We start from the raw sequence: 23396 nt of genomic DNA, 5'->3' as shown, positions 1-23396 counted from the left end.
AACATTTAGGAGTAAATATTTAGGGTATGTAGGAAGTCTTCAGTTGCAGTAAGAAGGTTTGACCACAGGGAGGCAGCGCTGTGACAAAGACTAACTGGAGGAGGATGAGGAGGAGAGGAAGGAAAGACATATTTCGTCTCAGCAGGACACTGGTGGCGGCAGAAGAGACGACATCAAACCTGTGACCTTTTACACACACACACACACACACACATACACACACACAGACACACAGTAAGCGTCTTACGATCACATGCACACAGACAGAGTAAATACTACTTGAACATGAACATGTACACACATACACCCCACACACACACACACACACACACACACACACACACCTATTGTCATGGTGACCGAAGGGCTAACGGCTTAACGATCGTCCAGTTACCTAGGCAACGGAAGACAAAGACAGGGCATTTATCTTTTGAGTGTTTTTTTTCTTGTCCTGCTCTCGGCCTGTCTGTCTCCCTCGGTCTGTCTGTCTGTCTGTCTCTCTAAGCCCTGAGAGACTTGACCGGAGGCTTAACTGTGTCGAAATGAACAGAGGACGAATCAAAAGTTAAGCACCGCACTCAGATTTTCCACTGACCCTACGTGACAGACGAACACTAAAACATGTCGTTTTTTATTTTATCCTCAAGAAAAACATGTAACTTAATCTCTGGATCCCAAAACTGAAAACAACTTTAGGTTATTAACACTGAACTGAAATGCAGTTTCACTTTCTGCAGCTGTTGTGCATGTTGTTAATTTCTTTAAGATGGGATAAGACCAGTTTAGACATGATTGTTTAAAGGGTGTCTAAAGGCCAAAACACACCGCCACCAAATGGCGTGCATCAAAACAGTTTCTATGTACAGTCCCTACACTGGCGGCAGCTACGTGCGCTCTCATGTTAATGGTCGCACTGCCCCACAACACTTCACGCCACTGTCCTATATCCAGCCTCACTACCATGAAGAAATGAATTTGTCTCCCACTCCCTCACTGCTTGTGCATCGTGGCTCCTGTTGCAGCTCTTCTTCTCTGCTCACCTCTTGCTGCTGCTGTCTCTCGTGTATGTCAAAGGATGGATGAGGAGAGACTGGGTGAGGTCGTAAAACAGAGAGAAAAATAGAAATATAGCTACATGACCCACAATCCTGTCACTATTTATACCAGTTTATACAGTGCAAAGAAGCACAATTTCCCCTTGAGGATCAGTTAAGTATTTCTGATTCTGATTCTTATTGTAAAGAGGGTAAAACTAAGAACCGCAGCTCTGGAGATTGACTCTTCAGGTGATAAGTTAAATTTAATTAGTTGATGTCAACATGTTATTTTAAGCCAAAGCCGAGGTGGAAGACGTCCTCGGATATTTTACTTCAGTAAAAATAGCAATCACTAATGCTGATGCGCCGGAGTGCAACAAGAGCGACGCTGTGGCAGCAGTGTGTTTTTGTTTTTAGCTACAGCCAAGAGCCTCGGAGGGTGTTTCCCATGGCAACAGTTGACTGACATCTAAGATCCAAACATCAGCCTCCATGGTTGAGAAATGAAGCCAAATTGGAAGTGCCAAAAACTGCAGTTCCTTTAATGGCCACTTGAGGCTGGCTCCAGAAGCCAGTCAATCTCCATAGATCCCCATATTACGATGTCCAATTTAACAGCAGAAATAAACATGTTTACAGCCTGGTACAAAAAATGGTTTTGGCCTCTATAGCTAATTTCAACATTCATGACAATTGCATGGGGGATGAATTTTTATATTACTCTGTCATTTACATTTTATTAAAGATTAAAGTTACGCACAATTAAGGGGAGATCACAGATCCACTCCTCGGTCCTCCACAGCTCCACCCTCTCACCCAAGTAAGGTGACTTCTGGCTCTAAAAAACAAGATGGTGACGGCTGAAATGCCGAACCTTGGGTTTCAAAACAGGAGTCCACAAACCAATAGCTGACCTCATGGTAGCTTCGTCCATTATTTTCACAGTCTATGCTGAGAGCCAGTGTTGCTGGGAAACACACTGTCAAATTTTGTGGTGCACTCCTAACTGGAGAACATCAGAATGTACAGACTACTACTGTTGTTTGTTTTCAACAAGTCAAGTTTATTTCTCAGTAGTCTCGCCACCAGACAATCAGAGATCTCCGCCTTCTGATAGTCTGGGGACACTCCTTTCTAAAGTGTGTTTAACACACTGGTGAAAACGGCCGGCAACAAAGCAACGCCTCTTGCATTTTTGAAAAGGACACGCCCTCCCGGAAATGTGCGCTCCCCCTTTTCTCGTCCGCAAGGAAACAAACACACAGAGAGCTTGAAAATGGATGCCGAGAGATTTAACTCTGTTTTATCAAACGTGTGCTCAGTCCACAAGATTGTGGAAACAAAGGACTTACAGCGACTTGAGCCATTTTGTACCGCTACACATGTTTCTAGTGGGACTATGTTTACGAGCACAAGAGTTCAGCGAGCCACCAAAGGACCGCCCTGCGGATTTACTATTGGTTCTGCAACGTAGGGAGTTTTTTTAAACTCTGAAATTGTATCCGCCCATCTAAACACAAAATCAGGGAGAAAGACGTCACATCAGTCTTTAGTTAAGCAAAGCGTCTAAAGGCTGACTTGTGAGTCTAATTTCTCAATTAAGTAATATAGTATTTAAATAACTGCTGAGTTATTGGATATGTGCAGGGCACCCTGGGTGTGTTGGTTGTTGACGTTCTGGGACGCCGTGTCAAGTTCAGCCTGTTACAAGTTTTGTCTGTTTTCAAAATACACTTTTGTTTTCACAGGAAATTTACAGTTTGCATACAGTCTCTTTCAAAATACAGGCACCACGTCAGTACAACACTGTGAATTGACCTTTTTTCCTTCAATAACAAATGTACGTGGTTACGTTTTGCCAACACACACATGGTTGGGTTCAGGAAAAAAGAATAGTGTTTGGCTGTATAATCTTACAGGAAGCAAACACCAGCCTTCTGGGGGAAGTCGGTGGTTGTTGGATCCATCCACCACCTCCCGCACCCACCTTACTGGGGCTTCTGCCACCTTAATGTTCATTGTTGTCCCACCACGTTTCCCTCAGACACTGCCAGTCGCCTATCATGCCAATGTGAAAGGACAGCTTTTTTCGTCGGTGTCTGACGTCAGAAGTTCCTGCCCTAGCGCCAGATTTGACCAACTTTGGAGTGAGATTGGGTTGTATCGGTCGCTCCTCTACACTCAGTCCTGTGTTCGTTCTGCATCATAGAAAGAAGGAGATCTAAACAATGTTCAGGCAGCAGCCATCTAAAAAGTTAAGTCCTATGTAATTAGCAAGCCGCCAAGACAGCGCTAACCTCTGAGGGAATGTCGGGATGTAGTTCAGCAGATAGCCAAGCAGATTCTTCCAGAACACACGAAGCTGAAACTCTCTGTGTTTCTATTTGAAGGTGGAAGAAAAGAAGTGTTGGGCTCGTTATTCTAAAAATGTAATACATTACACATTACTCGTTAGTCCTTTCAAAAGTAATGATATTACTTTACTTATTGTTCCCTGCCAACAGTAATTTGTTACACTACTCGTTATATTATTTTTTCGTTACACCCCATAAAACTGGTGACTCGTAATTGCTGGTATGATTTTTTATTTTTTTACCTAGAGGTCTTCCGTTGCCTGGAACTGGGATTCTCCCACGCCTCTGCCTGACAGACGGTGAGCCACTTGTGGAGCAGCATTTCATCCACCACACATCCAGCTACAAGCTTCATCACTTCTTTGTAGCTGCAACTGCTCTTGAGTAAAATCCAGTGCTGGGTGATTTGCCAGTGTAGAGCTACAGCTGATGTCAGTGGCCAAACAGGACTCTTATTTTGGTAGGGTGTATTTCCTGGAGCGTCACAATGTTGTGCTGTCGGTCATCGTAGGAGTTTTAGCACCAGTACCTGCAGCAACAATGTTCTTGTCATCAAGTAATGGGAATAGGAAAGATAGGATAGAAAACCAAGGTGAGGAGTGACAGGGCTGATGGGAAATGAAGTCTTAATTTGGAGAATTAGGGAGTTTGCACTAACGTGAAAAGTTCTCCAACATGAACCTATTTGTTTATGTAAATTATTCATGGTTAAAAAAGCTAAAATGAGAGTTAATATGTATTATATTTATTTATTTATAGTATACTGATAAATACACCTACGGTCACATGCACACAGACAGAGTAAATACTACTTGAACGTGTACAACACGTACACACATACAAATCACACACACACACACACATGCACACACACAGTAGCCTACATACACACATTTCACAGATATACAAAGTAAAGGCACATATACATTAGTACGCATGTACTCACCTGCTCTTGATGTTTTCTCTCTTTGACACACACACGCACATGCATACACACGCATACACACACACACACACACACACACACGCACACACACACACATGTACGCACACACATCAATCATGCTTGTGTGAACTTCAAAGTACGTCAGACCTTGATATGTTTTGGTGCTGCATCAACTCTATATCTTTGAAAAGTGTGTGTGTGTGTGTGTGTGTGTGTGTGTATTGGGTGTATTATGTTTGAATTTATGCATGTACATCTGTGTGTGTGTGTGTGTGTGTGTGTGTGTGTGTGTGTGTGCATCAGCGATATCAAAGAAGAAGCATCCTTAAAAGACCCCACACTTCAAAATCGCACATGAGGTCTGACGCAAGAGGAGAGGGAAAAACGAGGAGGAAAATAAGCATGAAGGAGAAGACAGGTGGAAGAGGAAGAGGAGGGAGGGGAGGGAAAAGATGAAGAGAGAGGAATGGCCAAAAAGCAGTGTGAGGAGAAGAAGAAAGACACAGCTATAAGATGAGGAAGAAAAGTTGAAAGAGCAGAGTGGAAGGGGAGATAAAGGAACAAAGGAGAGAGACGAAGAGGTGGACAAGAGAGGACGGAAGGAAGGAAAGAAAGAAGATGAAGTAAGAGGGATGAAGGCTGGAACAGGAGAAAAAGAAGAAGAAATGGAGGAATGGATGAAAGGATGGGAATGCAATACATCAAAGAAAGGAAGTATACGAGAAAGGAAAGGAAAAGAGGGGCTGGAAGAACCGAAAGAGGACAAAGAAAGACAGAAAGAACAAATAAATCAATAGTGGACAGTAATGAAAAGAAGGAAGGATTGCTAGGAATCAAAGAGTGAAAGAACAGGAGGACAAAAGAAATAGGGTGAGACAGAAAGAGAAAAGGAAAGGATGTGAGACAAAAAGGAAGGTGAAAGAAGGGCTGAGGACATGCAGAAAGGATGAATACTTTGAGGAGGAAGAGGAAGTGAGAGGGAAAAGAGGCCAAAGTTGGAAAATATGAGGAAAGAAATAAAGAGCAGAGGAATAAAAAAGGCAAGGAGGGACAAAAAAAGTAAAAAGAGGGGAGAGAAAGGGCAAAAACGAAGAACAAAAGGACATAAAAGAGGAGGAATACTCAGCCCTGTCCTCCTTCTGTCTGCTGTGAAGTAAATGAAGAAAGAGGAAGAAGAATCAGACTGAAAACCCCAAAACAAAAAGAAAAGCAAAGAAAAAGCAAAGAGAAGAGAAAGAGAGGAGGAGGATAGATTGTTGTTTGGTCGCTGGATCTCCAGAGACGCCGACCAAATAAACAACAAATCCTCAGGATGGAGGGATGCTGATGCGAGAGAGAGATGGAGAGATCAAAGGATGTTGGTTTGAGGGAGAGATTTTGTGTTGTCGCCTCGAGAGGGAAGACGGAGGAGAGCTGAGAGGAGACAAGAGAAACAGGGCGGGAAGATTCAGGGGAGAGGGTTGGTGCAGCTCCAGCTTCGGTTTCAGCTCCACCTCACTCCACTTTCACACCAGGAATCTCCTCAGTGCGGTCCAACAACACATTCGCACTCCTTGTCATGTATTGTCGTTTGGTCATGGACATTACACGTCAAGATATGACAGGTGAGGTACTTTGGGTGTGTTGGTTGTTTATCGTTCTGGGACACTGTGTCAACTTCAGCACACATTGTCTTCTTTCAGAGTACACTTCTGTTCTCACAGGAAACATTCAGTTTGCATACAGTCTCTTCCAAAATAAATGCACTACACCGCAAATTGACATTTTTTTCCTTCAACAACAAACGTACGTGGTTAGGTTTAGGAAAAAATACTAGAGTTTGGCTTTACATTCAAACAGGAAGCAAACACTGGCCTCCTGGTTGAAAGTCTGTGGTTGTTGGACCAGTCTCCTGTCCCTCCTGCCCACCTGGATTTCTCACCCCCTTAACTTTTGTTGTTGTTCCGCCGTGTGTCCCCCTGACGCCACCGGGCACCAATAAACAATAACGGTGACAGGCCTCGTACCATGCCCACATGAAAGGATGGCTTTTTTTGTCTGCGTCTAACGCCGGAGATCACTGCCCAAGCGCTGTTGTTTGACGACTTCGGACTGAGACCAGGCTAGAATTTTCTGCACACAGCTTTCAACTTGGAGGTGGATGAGCCAGCCAGTGCTAATAATGGCAACAGTGCTGATGGAGCTAACAGTCTTAACCTAGGGGGGGAACAGGAGGGTGGGCGCTACGCTTTTGCAACAACGCTGTTGTTGTTGCTATTATCGCATGCATACAGTTGGGTTTAGGCAACGAAAGCATGTGGTTGGGTTTAGGAAAAAAGAACAGGGTTTGACATTACAGTCACATGGGAAGCACACACCTGCCTCACGAGTGAAAGTCAATGGTCGTTGGACCCATCCACCTCTCCTTTCAGCTGCCCCATTCGGACTTTCTTGAAGTAAAAAGTGGTTTCTGGCACAACTTCACCGATTCACAAAGTGCATGGAGAGTGAGGAAACACTGGAAAATGTCAAAAGAGCTCCAGCAACACTTGTGATATGAAAAACAACTTTACTGACCAACGTGTTTCGGCTTGTGACTAGGATGACCCTGATGAAGGCCACAAGCCGAAACGCGTCGGTCAATAAAGTTGTTTGTCAGACCACAAGTGTTGCTGGAGCCATTTGGACTTTTGCCACCCTAATGTTTGTTGTTGTCCCGCTGTGTTTGCCCTGGTGTTTAACGCTGAGAGTCACTGACTAAGCACAGGTTTTCAATGACTTTGTAGTAAGACCAAGTTGGGTCCAAACGTACAGAATAACCACAGTCGGTAGGAACAGCCAGTCAGAGCCAATCACATTTTGTCCCAGTGGAGCTAATGGCAAACTAAATAAAGAAGTTTTGTAGAACCTGTTTTTTAATTTAATAATAAATAAAATATTTTTTTTTTTTTTTATTTTGGAACCATCTAATCAATGGTGTAGTGGTAGTCGATGAGGTGGGTATACTGGAAGATTACAGAGGAGGAGGCGAGTATACTGTTCTATATATACCTATGGCTATTGGCTGATAGGTGACAATTGTGAGTATATAGTCACAACCCGGTCTCAGTCCCAACTTGTCAAATACTGACTCTTAGTCAATGGCCCAAACTTTGGACAGAGGACTTTCACTCGGGAGATGCCTGTTTTGTCCCTTGTGAAACCAAAAGTCAGAGGAGGTATTTTAATAACAATGTAATATGCTAGCATTTTTAGCATACTATGCAAGTGACGTATGCCAGGTGAGGTTACATTATGTTAGTAACAAACACTTACTTTAAGCCAAACCATGATGATGTAGCCATGATTCTTGTTGCCTAAACCTGAGGAAGTAAACCAAAAACCACTGACCAATGCTTCTCAAAATCAAGGATGATTCCTTGGTAGGACAGACCCTTCCAAGTTCGGTCCTACAGAAGCTAGGCAAGACTCCTTCCTAGCATTCGGTGAGCACACTTTGCAACAGGTTTGCGTCACGAGGAGGCCCTGCCTTCAATTCAGGCAAATTGTGCACAAAGAATTGCGGGTACTTCATGTCCGTTGAGGATCCATATGCATCCTTGAAAATTCTTTGAAGGAAGAACTCAGTCCTCAGCAGCATTTGAAGGATCCTTGACATTGGAACAGTCCTTCTGCAAGATTTGATGACGTAGCCTGCTTGAAATGCAGCTGTTTAAGGATCCTTCCTTGACTTTGACAAACACCATTCGTTGAAAATTACTTTCTGCCTCTAACGGCGTAACAGAAAACAGACACAGCAGTTTATTTGGACGGCTGTTCAGCCATGTTTACTACAGTATTGTTCCCATCTACAGTTATCAACACAGCTTGTTGAGCTCTTTTTTTTTTCTTTTTTTTTTAACAGCATCATAGATATTTTCACCACTGGTATATTTTTCTGCTCGTTCACTCAGAGGATGTTTAAGCAGCATTATCAAAAGAACTTAGAGCACATCCTTACATACATACTGTACATACGATACATACATACAAACCAAAGCACACATACTCATACATACACGTCCTAGTATAGCGCCACTCTGGTATATACAGATATATAGAATGAGTAAAAAAAAATCTATTTTCAGTTTTTACATCTTAATATAAGAGTCATACCAAAGACATGGCCACCGAGTGAGTAAACAATAGATAAATAGATATAAAACAAATACAAAAATAAATAAACATAAATACTTGCATCAATTAATAAAAGATGATTTGAGTTTTTAAACTCACTGTTTACTTTTTAACATGTTTTTGTTCAAGTTGATATATAACCAGCGCACCACTTGTAACTGTTATTTTACCTCAACGACAAAGGACTGACCCATTACCCAATCAGAGAAAGCGAAGCCTCGCCCTCGACCCACGATTGGGTGGTTGACATATGCATTATCTGTACATTATCATGTTCGACATGACGTTATCATTGTTGACATAGAGTCGTTGTTTTCAGCACCATTAACATTGCAGTGACTGTCACCACTGTACCAACATCTACAAGTTCAGGTAGGACACAACACTGCCAGGATAATACAACTATTATCACCAAGTTAGTTCCAAGATTCATTTTTAATTTGTAATCCTGATTTTTGACTTTTCCATTTCAACCTACCAGAGTTAAAATTACACAACAGTTTCCCTGCAGAGGAGACACACATATGTCTGGAGAGAGCTTATATGGACATTTTTTTGTCCTTGGCGCCTACGTTAGGAATACAACCAGAGACCCTGTGAGGATCAGAGCGCTTATATACTTGCTTTTAACAATTATGTGTGTGCATGAGGTCCACACAGTGTATCCAGTGATCCTTCTAAGTATTGGTTTTTCACACCATCTGAAAATAACAAGTCATCTGCGAGATGCAATTAGAAACATAAACACTGTGTGCAGGGCAACAGACTTTGAACAAACGATGGCAACAATGGTGGAAGATTTTGAAAGCAAACTAATAGAATATTAACCATTGAGTAGTGCCCTTGAATGTCACAAATTTTTAGTTTCAAAAATTGGATGTTCTCAAGGAGGATATTCTGATGTCAGCCAGGGATGATTTGACTCTGATCTGCCACCTAGCAGACACACTTTATAATCCTCCAGGCAGACTCAAAGTATGTAGGAAAATATATGAACAAAGATGCTTCCATCACAGCCACTTATCTCAATGAATGCATTGTTAAAAAGCAAGTATATAAACTGCTCTTAGTGACTTGCTCTACCAATCGACCTAAAGTACACAAGTTTGGAAATACTTTTGTTGTAAGTCCATTCAGCACCTCAGAATATACACATGCATCGTCAGCATACAGTGATAATTAAAGCCCCACTCCAGCCAGTGTTACTTACTGTCTTTTGGTTAACATTCTATCTCCAACAGAGAATAGGGGTTTGGTAACTAGTCCGATGTAATCCATTACCAGATTGCCTTGAACAAATGCTAATATGTTTCAGCATGGGTATTAGCATGGATGGCAATAGCAGTCACTGTAACATAAGTTCTGAGGTGAGGCATTTTTCTTCACCTTCTTCCCCTGAAAACGAGGACACCAAAGAGATCAGACCATATGCACTTGAACCAATTGCTTGCATTTTGAGAGACAGTGCCGATGCCTCTATGGCTTCTCAACCTGCAGAGCCAGCGCGGTGCACCAGTGATGAGAAGACTGGTTCTTTTAAGTAATCTAGTTCATGTTCACCCGCCACCAGCTGGAGATGTGCACGATCAAGATTGGCAAGCAGCTGAGCAGCGAGTTTGCTAAAATCCACAAGCTCTCTTAGCTTTTCTAACAATATAAAAACACATAAATTACTTTGTTATGCCACAGTCATTTAAACGCAAATAGCTGTCCCAAAAGTACCTTTACAATTTTAGTGTCAAATCAGCTATCGTTCATCAGCTCAGTGGGCGTGCTTTGTGCTAATCGGTTAGCTTGCTGACTTGATTTTTTTTGGCTTGGTGGGTTCGTGCCCATGTCAATGATTAGTTGGCTATCAGTTTGCCACTCAGATGCAAAGATGCATGACAGTGCAGCTGTGCGAGCTTGGAGGATGATGTATAACCTGCAGCCTTTTCTATAGTCCATCATCATCTTCCCATTTTTAGCATCAACTTTCTAATCTTTGTGCGCATCATTAAGTTATTTGTCAAAAAATGTTTTGCAAACAGTATGGCTAATCAACATTCTCAAGAAAAAAATGAAATATAAAATGCTAAAATACACTGGAGTGGGGCTTTAAACCTGCGCTGGATACTGCAAAAACAAATCTGTTGGCCCCAGGTGGCAGCAGGAGGGAACTTCTTGAATTTTGAAGACTTTACTACCCAAAAAAGTAAACATTACATTGCTCCAATCCACAGTAAATGTTTCCTTCTTATTGTCTGTCATGGTGGAGAAGGTAAACAGGTTCATACATGATGAACAGCTTTCTCTGGATGAAACACTTGTTAAGTAGATATTCTCAGTTTTTACACTATAAACATTTTGATGTTAAATTTGGATGTTAATACAACAGCCTGCACCAGTTTTAAAAAGGGTAAGTGAAAATTAAAGTTCAGATTTCATTTTTTTGTTATCCAAGCTTGTCGTTATCTTTGACGCAAGTTAATAGCAGTTTTTACTGTGCCATAACATTTTGGTTTTTGTGCTCGTGTCAGTGAAGCATGAATTGGTGACCCCCTGAACACTGGCATCCTCTAAATGCTTGTTGGGTTGTTATGTAAAAATCTTGGGATAACAGCTACTAAGGCTAAAAAACAAAAAACAAAAAAAAACAACAGTTAAACTGTTTAATAATCTGGGAGCCTTTAAAGTATCTTAATATTCAATGAGTTTTGATGAGCATGCTTTTTGAGATGCATCAGTGTCACATAGGGAATGTAATGTTTTTCAGAGAAATGCTTTTGAATGAATTGCTAAATATTACTAACACCCTCTTGCTGCCTTTATCTAAAACAATCACAACATTGGTTTAAATGTTTCTGGGATGGACTTAAAGAATTCCCACTTCATAACAAATCACAAGTCACCTTAAATGCACAGACTAACCCTAAAGGCTTTTAAAGAAAAAAAAAGTCTTTGAGAAGAACTTCAAAGAGAGACTGCTGAAGAGAAATCTGTTGTGTAATATGAGAGAGGACAGAAGTTAGCTTTGATGCAAGTGTTTTTTTTAACTGCTCTTCCTTCAGGTACTGCTGCTGACCACACTCGACTCTCTCAGCATCCAGCTGCTTCTAATTGATAGTAACACATTCACACCTGGGAGCTGCCGTGTTTAAACTTCGACCTCTGAAGTCGGTTGCCAATCAGCTTCACTGAATTTGTTCATGTTGTAGCTCCTTGCTTCAGGGCATCACAACAGCAGCATAAAAGGAGCAAAGAGGATTTCTCATCTGACAAATTCATTTTTTCCCTTCAGTTGACTGATGATGTCACTTATTAGTCCAAACCTAACTCTTTAGAGCTCTTTAAAGGCCTGTACATGGTTTCATTTTGTAAACAACATTATCTTTCAAAAAGTAAATCCATTAGGGCTGGGTATCGGTGCTCCATACATTTGAGTTATTAACAGAAATAACCCAGTACCAAGTAGTATCAAGTTGTCTTTAGTCAAACAATACCTGCGTTTGATCCTTTTTGTGCCAGGAACCACCCTGGATCAGCAAACTTTCAGTTTCTCCCCGAAACTAGGCATGAGCTAAAACAGCAGCAGCGGCTAAAATGCACCATTGATCCATTTAACGGTCCCAACAAACTCACACCAATGCTTAAACAGCTCCAATCTGTAGTTAAACCTGTTGGGTAACATCAGCTATGTGATGCTAACAGATAGCCCTGTCACTGTGAGTGTACGAGTGAAGTCTTTGTCCCCAGCTTGGAACTCACACTCCTGCAGCAGCAGCAGCCACAGCCCATACAGTCTGCAGTGTGATGAAGTTGAGCGTGGTGTATTGACGGAGTTGGCAGTTCAGCGTGTCGAAATGCCACCAAAACATTCTACAGTATGGCTATGCTGCACACCACTCCTTTCACATTATGGGTATTGACTGAAGTACTCTATCGATATCGGTAGCACTTTAAGGGTACAGGTATTTCCACTGGTATTACAGTAACCCAGTGCCTAGTAGTATCAAGATGTCTTTACTCACACAACACCTCCTTCTGATCCTTTTCACGCAGGGGTTCTGACTCCCGAACGTTCCGGCTCTCCTCCAGATCAGCAAACTTTCTGTTGCTGCCATCTCTGGAGCTCAGTACGAGCTAAAATAGCAGCAGCAGCTAAAATGCAACACCAAGCTGTTTAACGGTCCCAACAAACTCGCACCAATGCCAAAATGGCTCAACTTGGTAATTAAACCTGTCAGGTAACATCAGTTATGTGATGCTAACAGATAACCCTGTCACTGTGAGGGTGCAGTCAGACTCTCTGTCCCCACCTTGGAGCTCACACTCCTGCAGCAGCAGCTACAATCCATACAGTCTGTTGTGTGCAGTCAAGCGTGGTGTACTGACGGCGTTGGCAGCTCAGCGTGCCGAGATGCAACCAAAACATTCTAAAGTATGGCGATACTGCACACTGCTCATTTCACATTTTGGGTATTGAATGAAGTACTCTATCGATATCAGTATTGGTATCACTTTAAGGATACAGGTATTGATACTGGTACTGACATTTTTTAAAACAATACCCAGCCCTAAAACCCACGTCAACTTCCCATCTGAAACAAGAAACAGCAGCTATTGCTAACTAGCTAGCCTGCAAAAACAATCCTGGTGCTTTGCATCTCAGAATTTTTGTTAGCAATTTGCTTTGAGCACATATTGTTATGTGTATTAACTGTTTACTGGATGAGCGCTAGTGTTTTCACATTCCAACAAACTGCTCGAGGATTCAAAGTCTGTTGACATGGTTAAGAGACGTTTGTCATCAGCTGATGTTCTCCCCAAAAACCAAACATTGGAAAATGTTTTCATAGCATAATGAGGTTGTTCATGATACCCTTCATACCCCTACATTGTATGTATTCCAAGAAAAGTGGACAACATTTAGACTCTCCCAAGTAAATGAAGCTTTTTCATCCAAAAGTCATTCATCACCTAACTACAGCTTATTATAATAGCTTATAACTGACATCTGTATTTATTCGACTGTACATCACAGGCCTGTTTGTGGTGAATCACGGCATGCCATATGGTGGTAGCCATCGCAGAAGTCGTCCACCTTACATCCTGTCCTGATTGATTTGATCCAAACAAGTCCTTTCTCAGGTTGGGGGGGGGGGGGGGGTGGGGTGACAGAGCAGCTGGGATGTAAACAGCGGGACTTTTGCTATGGCTGTTTCTGTATCACATATGAATGGGTGACTGTTTTCACTTGTATCTCAGGCTTACATTTCAGAAACCATGTGGACTTGTGAGCCTACTTCTGATGGATCCTCGTGCTCCCATGAGACTGGAGCCAAATGAACGAGACAACATTTCTCTTTAGACACCACGGACAGAATGCTTAAAGGACGGTTACCAAAGTTTGTGAGGGACATGCAACCTTTTGGAAGCATGGTGGTATGGGAAAAAGAAAAATGCATCCTCTCTGTTTCTTTGCTAAAACAAATGAATTCCTATTTACTGTATGTATACTCTGTTAAGTCACTGAGTTTACTACAATATGCAGTATACTCAGTTTGCAAAGAATTAGAGGTAAAAAGAAATCTAGACGTTTTGGTTAAAACTGGGCTAAATGTGGCTAAAAAGTGAGACGTCTAAGCTAAAAATAACCATTGTTTCATTCACAGTTTTAATATATTTCATCCTGTAGTTGTGTCCTGCTTCACTGAAATACACAAATGTAAGTGCTGTTGAAACATGTCTAACCTATTATATGTAACCTAGATCTCTAAAAACCTAGACACATCTTTTCAACCAAATTTAGCTCAGTTTTAACCTAGATGTCTGGACGTCTTTTGCCCTGCAAATCACTAAAGCAATATTTATGAGCTAGTGAGTCCCCATTTTCTGTCAGTGTCTAATTTGCTACCAAACCAAATGATTGCATGTCCCGTACAAACTCCAGTCTCTCTAAAAGTTCCCTGGTAAGTCTCTGTTGAGTCTCCGGGGTCCAAGGCTCAAGTTCATGCAGCAGACTGTTTCTCAATTATCTCAAACTGCGCAACTTTGTTGCTCTAAAATCCTTTTACTTCTTGTTCTGACCATGCAGGATGAAACTAAATCTAACACTCCTTGGTCCCAGGATGAGAGATTAAATTTCTCACCTCCAAGCTTTTAGAAAAGACGAAGATTATCCCAGTTCAGTGTTACTTCTTTCACTTCCCACGGCTCATTCATGCTACGTACTCCCGAACTGCGCCCTAAGGGGAGAGCTTTGGTCCCAGATTGCGCTTCACATTTTACAATCAAGTTTTGACAACCTCTTTTAGAAAAAAGGAGCTGCCTGACACTCTGTGTCTTCTCTCCATGCTTCTCCTGGTGAAGGTAGTCCTGGGATGAGAACTGATCTCAGGCTCAGCCTTGGTCCCAGACTGCACTTTTAAGTTTAAGAGCCCCTGTTGGCTTAGACAGTTGTCTCATATTCTAAAACCTCTTTGCTGCCCATCATGCTACTCCTGTACTGTATCCTCGGGCTGATGGCTGAGGTGGTCTCCAGAAGCAGAATGGTCTTGCGGAGGCGCCGATCGATAAAGTGCGCATCCCAGGCCGGGTAGCGCTTCCTCGGTAGGTCGATCCGGATCACGGGGCCCTCCTGTGCCCGGCATTGTGAGGAGGTCCTGTGAAGAAGTGCAGGAGAGGATGACGGAGAGGGGCGTACCTGGAAGACAGGCAGGCAACTGTCTCTGTCCCTGTCCTTGTCGCGCTCTCCGGGAACCGGCTCCCCTGTGTCTTTAGTCCTGGGGAGAGTCCTTGGAGGGCTGGTAATGACCATGTCTGTTTGGGACCCTTGGGATGGGGTGAGACAAGCATCAATCACTCCTGCTACCCCTCCCGCACCCACCGCGCCCTCATCCACACACCCTCCCCACTGTGAGCCCAGAACGGGCCCATCGGGGTGCAGCCAGCAGTAGTACACCAACATGAAGAAGGTTCCCAGGGCAAAGCTGCAGGCCACCAGGCATACCACCACCAGGGCGTAGGAGTCAGAGGTGTGGGGGCCGCGGTACGTGTACCAGGCGGCAGTCAGTGCCACGTTCTCAGCCAGCGTCACAGAGTAGTAGACGGTCATACGGAAGCGGCTGGGCCCCTCCTTGACATTAAACCAGCAGAAGATGTAGATGATGCCCACCACCATGTTGTAGATGATCTCCTCCCACTTGGACATGCAGAAGTCAGTCTCACCTTGGATGATCCAGAAGGTCATGACACACCTGAAAGAAAACATAATAACAGTAGTACAGCACAGGTGTATTTTATGATGACTGGTACTGAGAATAATGTGGTAACTTAGATGGTCAACTTCAAAAGGACTTCATAAGGGGCCAGGAATTTTCTAAAAGAGAACTTCTTTTCTTTGTAGTCATACCGACATCCACTTTATTATTTCTACACCATCACTACTACCATCCCTCATGTTATTTCCAGGGGTGCAGCGCTATTTGTTAAAGTATCTGAGTGGACCCATGACGTATGCAAATGGTTGTGGCTCATTTATCCGAATGCATCCTTGGTTGTTTGTAGTAACTTGCGTTAATATTTGGCATAGATAATAAACAAGGATATTAAAAATTGATTAAAGTTAAATTGAACGCTTTTACAAGGACACCTGTGTGTGCTGTTCATGTTTTCAACAGCTGCTGTCACTATGAGCAAACATGACGTATTAAGTTAATAAGTCACTTGTTAAACCATAACCTGCCAGCTATTGGGGCCTTGTAAGATGATGTGCTTTATGAAATGTTACTCTGAATGAGTTGGCGTTGTGAACCAATCAACACACCTTAAGCCAGTTCAGACCAAAGATTCGCAATGAGACGAGTTGAAACAGGCAGCTACTTGCAATGTGCTGTTCAGCAATGTCCTAAAAACCTGCCGGTTCACTACCCTGGAAATCCAGAGTTCTTGCGAGAGCACAATTTGAATTTGCTCAGCAAGTCACTCTGGCAATCAGTAATGATACTCATTACCTATGCCCATGAAACCGAGCTGCACCAATCACATCGGTGTATCTGATATAGGCAGGCCAGAAGCGAGCTAAACAGATGACGACAGCGCTGTGACGACGAAGTCCGGAATCAGTCAGTAAACACTGCAAGATGGCTACGGATGAACACCAGTTGTTTGAAACGGCTTTGGCCGCTACAATGAATGAGTTAGACTTGGCTTTTTCTCTAAAAGAGGAACACGGCGCTCGAGTCTTTCCTTTGCAAGAAGGACATTTTTGCTGTTTTGCCGATCGGATACGGCAAGAGTCTAATCTACCAGTTAGCTCCGCTGGTAGCTAAGCTCTGGATACGTCACCCCGTGTATTGTCCTGATTGGTCGTAGTGTTATCCAATTGCGTGCAGTGATATTTACAAATGCATGCTTGGTGCCGCCCCTCGAGTTGGGCCATTTTCATTAGTCATGGCCAGACCCTAAAACTTTCTAGATTTGGGTCTGGATTTCCAGGCTACCGGTTCACACCAGTGCAACTAGATGAGATGGTGTACCATCTCTATGCAACAACTCTCTGTACTTCTGTTCTGATCTGCAGCTTTTCAGGTTTATTTTGTGGCTGAATATAATTTGTAGCTTGATGCTGTTTTGTCCTAATTTGTAGGATGTAAACAGAGCAGTGATGACTGGCTGTTGAAACAGGTGATGTGCTTGTGCATGACATAGGCTTTAGCAATGACTGGATCTTCAAGCCTTTAAAAACATGTACATACATTTCAAGTGGATTAAGCCAATATAATAACGAATATTCTATTTCAGCACTTGGAGTGCCATTGCAGTGCGCTCCGTCAGCACTACATCCCTGCAGTAATAACCACCCCTGGTTAATACTGCAGCTGCACATTCACCCACTGTAATAACACCACCTTATAGAGGTAATGAAAGAGGCTTTGTGAGTCCTGGTGATGCATTTTTGTTTTGTAAGAATAATGCTTGATCATTATTAAGACTCCAGGGGAAGAGGATCAAATTGTCATAAAAATTTGAGGTGGGTAATTATGATGATGATTTCTAAAGATGGCCATATAAGAAATATTAATATCTAACTAGAAAAGTGCAGATCTCCACCAGGCGGCTGATCACGGTAACTCTAGACAATTCTTATAATTTCAGCAAATACAATGCAACATGTTTAAGAAGCATCCCAGAAGCTTAAAAAATACACTCCTTGTCTATTTTTGATGGTGCCATGATGTGTTGCACACAGCAGATGGAGTTCTCCTTCTAACAGACACTGGATGTGAAATATAGATACAAACCATTTATGGAATGGAAGAATGACCAACAAAATCTGCAAGTCTACAAAATCTAGTGGGTGTAACACTCCGCTTCTAAAATGTCGTGTGGACGACAGAACAAAACCATGTAGCAGCTGAGCCTGGTGGAGCTGACCTTCCACTGTGCTACAGTGGCGGCTAATTCATCTTGTATCGTGCCTAACTTTAGTAATTCATAACATATCAGGTATGGAATGAATCTGCAGATGCTTCTGTTCAAAATGAGACCAAACTCTTCTGTGGATGTCAGTTTTTGAGACACAGCAAAGGACAAAATGTGGCCCACTACAGACAGTACGGCTTGTTGTTTTTAGCTGAGCTGATTTCCTGAACCCTTGTGGCCCCCATCGGCTAGTTCAGAGCAGTGAGGAGTCTGCAGTCACGGACGGTATACAACAGTCAATAAAACAGGTTTTACAACAACTGTTGGCAACCACGAGAGGTCCTTGAGCATATAGTAATAGATGTGCACACAAAATATGAGACTGGTCCAGTGTAAGATTAGCTGCAAACAGAGGGAAACACGCACACACACATTTTCTTTTTGATTTTGCTCACCTCTATACGCGTCCCTGTGTCATAACATAAAATAGATTTGCACACAAGATATCTCGCTGTATAACGGCCCGATTGCAATAAAATTTACTGAGCATATTCATGCTCCCAAGGGCTCCAAAACTCCTTGAATTTTTCTGACCTCATAACCATTCCTCCTACACTAATCTTTCATCCTCACTACAGGAAAGGTTCTGAAAATGTAATTTGCTTTTTCCAAAACTGTAACATTGTGGGGGCGAATATACCAAATGGGTGCTTTGTGATGTAATTGTGGTCAAATAAAGTGTCTGCTTGGACACTTATTTAGCTGTCAGTAGAAATGATTAAGCCTCTTGGAGAAGAGAAAGACACAGCAACAAGTTGTCTTTGACTACAAGTTAATGTATCTTGGTGATTCCAAAAAAGCAAATATCCCCGACCAGGGGCGGAGCAGAGGGGGGGCTGCTGGGGCCCCGATTGTTTTTCAGAATCCCTGAATCTATGCTATTCCCTGAAGAAAGCTAATATAATGAAGTAAATGTTCTTCTGTTGGCTAAATATGCAGTTCAGAGTATTGAATACCACATTTACTTGGCTTTGCTGAGGAGCCTTGATATGCAGCTAGAGCAGCCCAGATTATTATGGCATGGATTCAGATGTAGCAGATTTGTCAGTTAAACGTTCATTCTGTGAACTCTACTTCAGCATGGTGAAGCAAAAATAGGTTTAGTCCAAATTCCTACCCTGCCTAAGTTATGTAACTTGAAAAAAGTAACACTGGGTGAATTTTGGCTCTTTTTAGGTGGCAGGACGGAGAATCAGTCATCCTCAACATTTGCTGTGTTGTGGTTTCAGAATGATGAAGACAGTTGGAGAACAATCAGATGCAAAATAGGATGCAGTCTCTACAGGGTGATTTCTTTTCCTTGGCAACTATCATCCATTATTTGTAACTGCTTATCCTATTCAGGGGCACAGGGGGCTGGAGCCTATCCCAGCTGTCATTGGGTGAGAGGCGGGATACACCCTGGACAAGTTGCCAGACTATCACAGAGCTGACACATAGAGAGAGAGAACAATTCACACTGAAGCCCTTTTTACACAGAGATCGCGTTATAGGGATGCTATGCAGTTCCTTCATTATGCTGCCTTTATATTTTTACACAGAGTCAAATGACGGCGGCATCATGCCGCTCAAGTGTAACATATAACATATGCCTCGGCAGCGCTTTCTAAACAATAACAATGGCAACGTAATAATAATAATTTACCTTCTCTGTTATATGATATGTGTGTATGTGGTTTCGTCCTCTGTTTGGAAGGTAAGGAGCTTCTGGACCTCATTATTTCCCCAATCTGCGGACATTTTCCGCTGCTGTTCTTTTTCTTCTTTGAGTTAGCTGCTAACTGCTATCAGTTATTTTATAAATCTCCCACAGTGGGTCACACGCAAAACAGCAATTACACCGTTTATAAAAGACGACGGGACGGCATAACAACGGGAAATTGTGAAAAGGAGCTTCACATTTACACCTACTGGCAATTTTTAAGTCACCAGTTAACCTCACCTGCATGTCTTGGGACGAAAAAAACCCCAGGCTGACACAGGGAGAACAAGCAAACTCCCGTGTTTGAACCCCTTGCTGTTAGGCACCACCCTGCCACCCAGGCAGCTATCATTTTTTTTAAAAATTATTTACAGTTTTAAAAGATTTTAGGCATCCTATTTTCTCAAATGCCTCGAAAAATAGTACATATAGTTGCCGTAAATGGAACAAAAACTCTCTACAGGGGAGAATACCCCCTTACCCCTTTAGGTTTGGGTTGAGCCCTGAGTATTTACAACAGCTGGCTCTGCCTCTGACCCCATCTATCATGCACATAATTTTTTACAGGATGCTGCAAAGCGAGACAGAACAGAACAGAAATATCTTAATTTGCAATGTGCTGTTGTAAAACATCTCCTAGTAATTTCACACAGTGCATTTATAGTGATTTAAATCAGTTATCTGGGTATAAAGGCTCATTTCATCTGAAACATTTGACCCAAAGTTAAATCATGACAAGATGAGACATTGATACTAAAATATCAGCTCACAGAAGATCACATTCTGTCTGCACCACTTTCATAAATCTATAAATAATGACAATGAATGAGGAGGAAATGTATAAATCAGCTAAATGAGTAAGTGTCCCTCCTTGGGGGACAGTCCCAGCAAAGTGCAGAGAGAGCTGTTTGTTTAAATCACACAGATGTGACTTAATATTGCTAATGAGCGAGAATGGGCTCATGTTAAAAAACAATATATTTACAGTGTTTATTTAAGAAAGATGTTTGACTGCGTAACACGGTAAAGCGCAATGTATCTCAGTAAATTCACTGTTGTATGAGTTTCTACAGGCTCTGATTCTGGAAACAGACTGCTTGAATAATTTATTCTCTATTTCTGCTGGTGGACCTGAAGTTCAGATACAAGAGGACTTAAACCCAGCCAGTGTTTGTATGTGGGGCCAATGTGAGTTGTAAATGGGCTGAAAATGTGCCCTGAATGGGATTGTCAAAGGGTTCATACTGGCCTCATGCTAACTGCCCACATGGGTGGGTCTACCCAAGTAGGCCCCACATGGGTTATAGGGCTACCTAGGTTCCAAGTGGGTATTGGCCCAAAATGGGCATCTTATGTGGGGCCCACTTGGCCAAACCAACCCATGTGGGCAATTAGCATGAGGCCAATATGAACCCCATTGACAATCCCACTCAGGGCTCATTTTACAGCCCATTTACTACCCACATGGGCCCCACATACAAACGTTGGCTGGGTACAATTTTTGTTGAATGTCAATGCAACCAGTCAATTGTTTTGTAAACTTGTACGACACACTTAAATGATAAAACATTTTCATGGTTACTATAATTGAGAGAAACGACTTGAAATATCAATGGAAAACTGTCAATTAGTTAACTGCCTAGAATCTTTCTGACTGGTTATGCACGTCAATCTATTGTATAAAAATTGCTGCTCTTCACTTACTGCACTGTGCAGCACCAGGGTCTGGTGGAAGCTAATGTTAGCTAATGGCACCACTTATTAGGCGATTTCTGTTTGTAATGCCGTCCCGACCCAATAGCTTTGCTGTGGAAATATTGTGCCCACCCTTTGGTCTCCCCTCCAGGTCATCCTGGTGAGTGAGCAGCTCAGATCTTAGCCGCAACTCCCCTTTAGCATTGTTAACTACTTAGCGCTGTTATATTGTGTTCACACAAGCTCAGTGGCCTAGTGGTAGAGTATCCACCTTGAGACTGGGAGGTCGTGGGTTCGATCCCCGGCCAGGTCATACCAAAGACTATAAGCCTCCCGGCTTGGCACTCAGCATCAGGGGTTGGAATTGGGGGGTTAGATCACCACATGATTCCCGAGCGCAGCACCGCTGCTGCTCACCGCTCCCTCAGGGGATGGGTCAAATGCGGAGAACAAATTTCACACACTCAGGTGTGTGACAATCAGTGGAACTTTAATCTTTAACACCAAACATGATGCAAATTTTTGCGTCACGTCACATGCGATAGTTTGAACGTGAGAGTATTTAGTGTTGACTCGCCTTTTACTTGTAAATTACTTGCATCATATGCACGTGAAATCATTGAATCGATGAATGAACTTCTTTACATGTGATGCAGTCACGCGTATTGGCTACGGTTACATGATGGCTTCTCATTCGGAATGAAATAAAACTGAATGAAATCATTCGGAATTAAAGTCTTTCCAGGTAGTTTACATGGGAAATATTCATTCCGAATGAGGGTTTACACGGGAGATCAGTTTAATCGCCTTTATTCAGGTCTGTGCAAGGTTTGGGGCAGGGAAGGTTTCTGATTGGATAGGGGGCGGGGCGGATGTTACGTGTTACGTTTACCGGAAGAAAACACTGTAGCCCTCGCTCCAGATAACTTGCTTGACGACGCTGTTCTTAGTGCCTTTTTCGGGCGTGTTTTGCTTATATTCTTTAAGCAGCAGTACGACAACAACCCTGTTCTGCTAATGCTTCGTCTGTTGAGGAGGAGAAGGGAGGTAGAAGGCCATGCTGCTGTGGCGAATGGAAAACGGTGAGTGCAACGAGTCCGACTGCTCTATCTCAGCCCATTGCTATGCGCGCTATATACGTCATCGCGAGAGAAGGACAAGGAAACGAGCATGCGCAGAAAGACCGGAATGAACTTAAAGAGGAATGAGTGTATACATGCACACAAAATTCTTTCATTCGGAATGACAAACGGAATAAACCACCCCCTTTAATTGGATTTAATTTTCAATTGGAATGACCATTTTTCAGTCGGAATGACTGTTTACATGACCACTTTTAATCGGAACGGCCTTTCATTCCGATTAAAAGTGGCATTAAACTGTCCATGTAAACGTACTGACGCAAATTGTTTTTGCGCCTGGTGTGAACACAACATTAGTGCCATTAGCAGTGTCAGCACAGCTAATGGTGTAAATATAGTTAACAGTCCTAAAGGTGGTTGTGTGGCTCAAAATGAAGCCACTTACTCATCAGAGTGACCTGGGGTGAGACTGAAGGGTGGGCACAATGTTTCCAAGTGAAGAGGTGTGCAGTGCTGTAACTGAAGAGTAGCAAAATTAACCTACAGACTGACATGTGTAACCACTGGCACCACTAGCAGTGCAAAGCAGCAAAAGCTAATGTTAGCTAACCAGTAGTGACTGGACATACGTGGGCAGTGGGCACTATGTTTCCGCATCTTAATGTGGCAGGCCGGCTGTCTGTCAGCAAAGACAACAGCAAATAAGATAAAGAGTAAGATATTGACATTATTAAACATTAAAATTTCACCACTTCTAAATGGATAGTGTGTTGATATGTGGCACTAAAACTCAATATAGTGCTGGACTAAATGGAAAAGCCTCTTGAGCCTCTTGTATTTCACATGATTCTGCATTTTTTGAAATGAACTAATTAGCTTCTGGTTAATGGGTGTCAGCCTGTCAAAAGCAAAATTGAAAGGACTGACAGTTTTCTCCTGAAAACTATTAAAAACACATCT

At 42.6% G+C, this 23396-nt stretch overlaps 1 protein-coding gene across 1 annotated transcript in view; it reads right to left on the bottom strand.

Moving 5' to 3' along the window:
- Nucleotides 1-13615: 13615 nt before the first annotated feature.
- The window catches only part of xkr7b (XK, Kell blood group complex subunit-related family, member 7b), a 126467-nt gene continuing 116686 nt past the window's right edge, over nucleotides 13616-23396 (bottom strand). The window contains exon 4 of the mRNA XM_033629506.2: nucleotides 13616-15730. Within this exon, the coding sequence (XP_033485397.1) occupies nucleotides 14923-15730 (808 nt within the window). The 3' untranslated portion in view covers nucleotides 13616-14922. The remainder of the gene's footprint in view (nucleotides 15731-23396) is intronic.

This window comes from Epinephelus lanceolatus, chromosome 8, assembly GCF_041903045.1.
Source record: "Epinephelus lanceolatus isolate andai-2023 chromosome 8, ASM4190304v1, whole genome shotgun sequence".
Taxonomy (NCBI): Eukaryota; Metazoa; Chordata; class Actinopteri; order Perciformes; family Serranidae; genus Epinephelus; species Epinephelus lanceolatus.
Note: the sequence above shows the minus strand (reverse complement) of the source record. Positions and strands in the feature narration are given on the sequence as shown.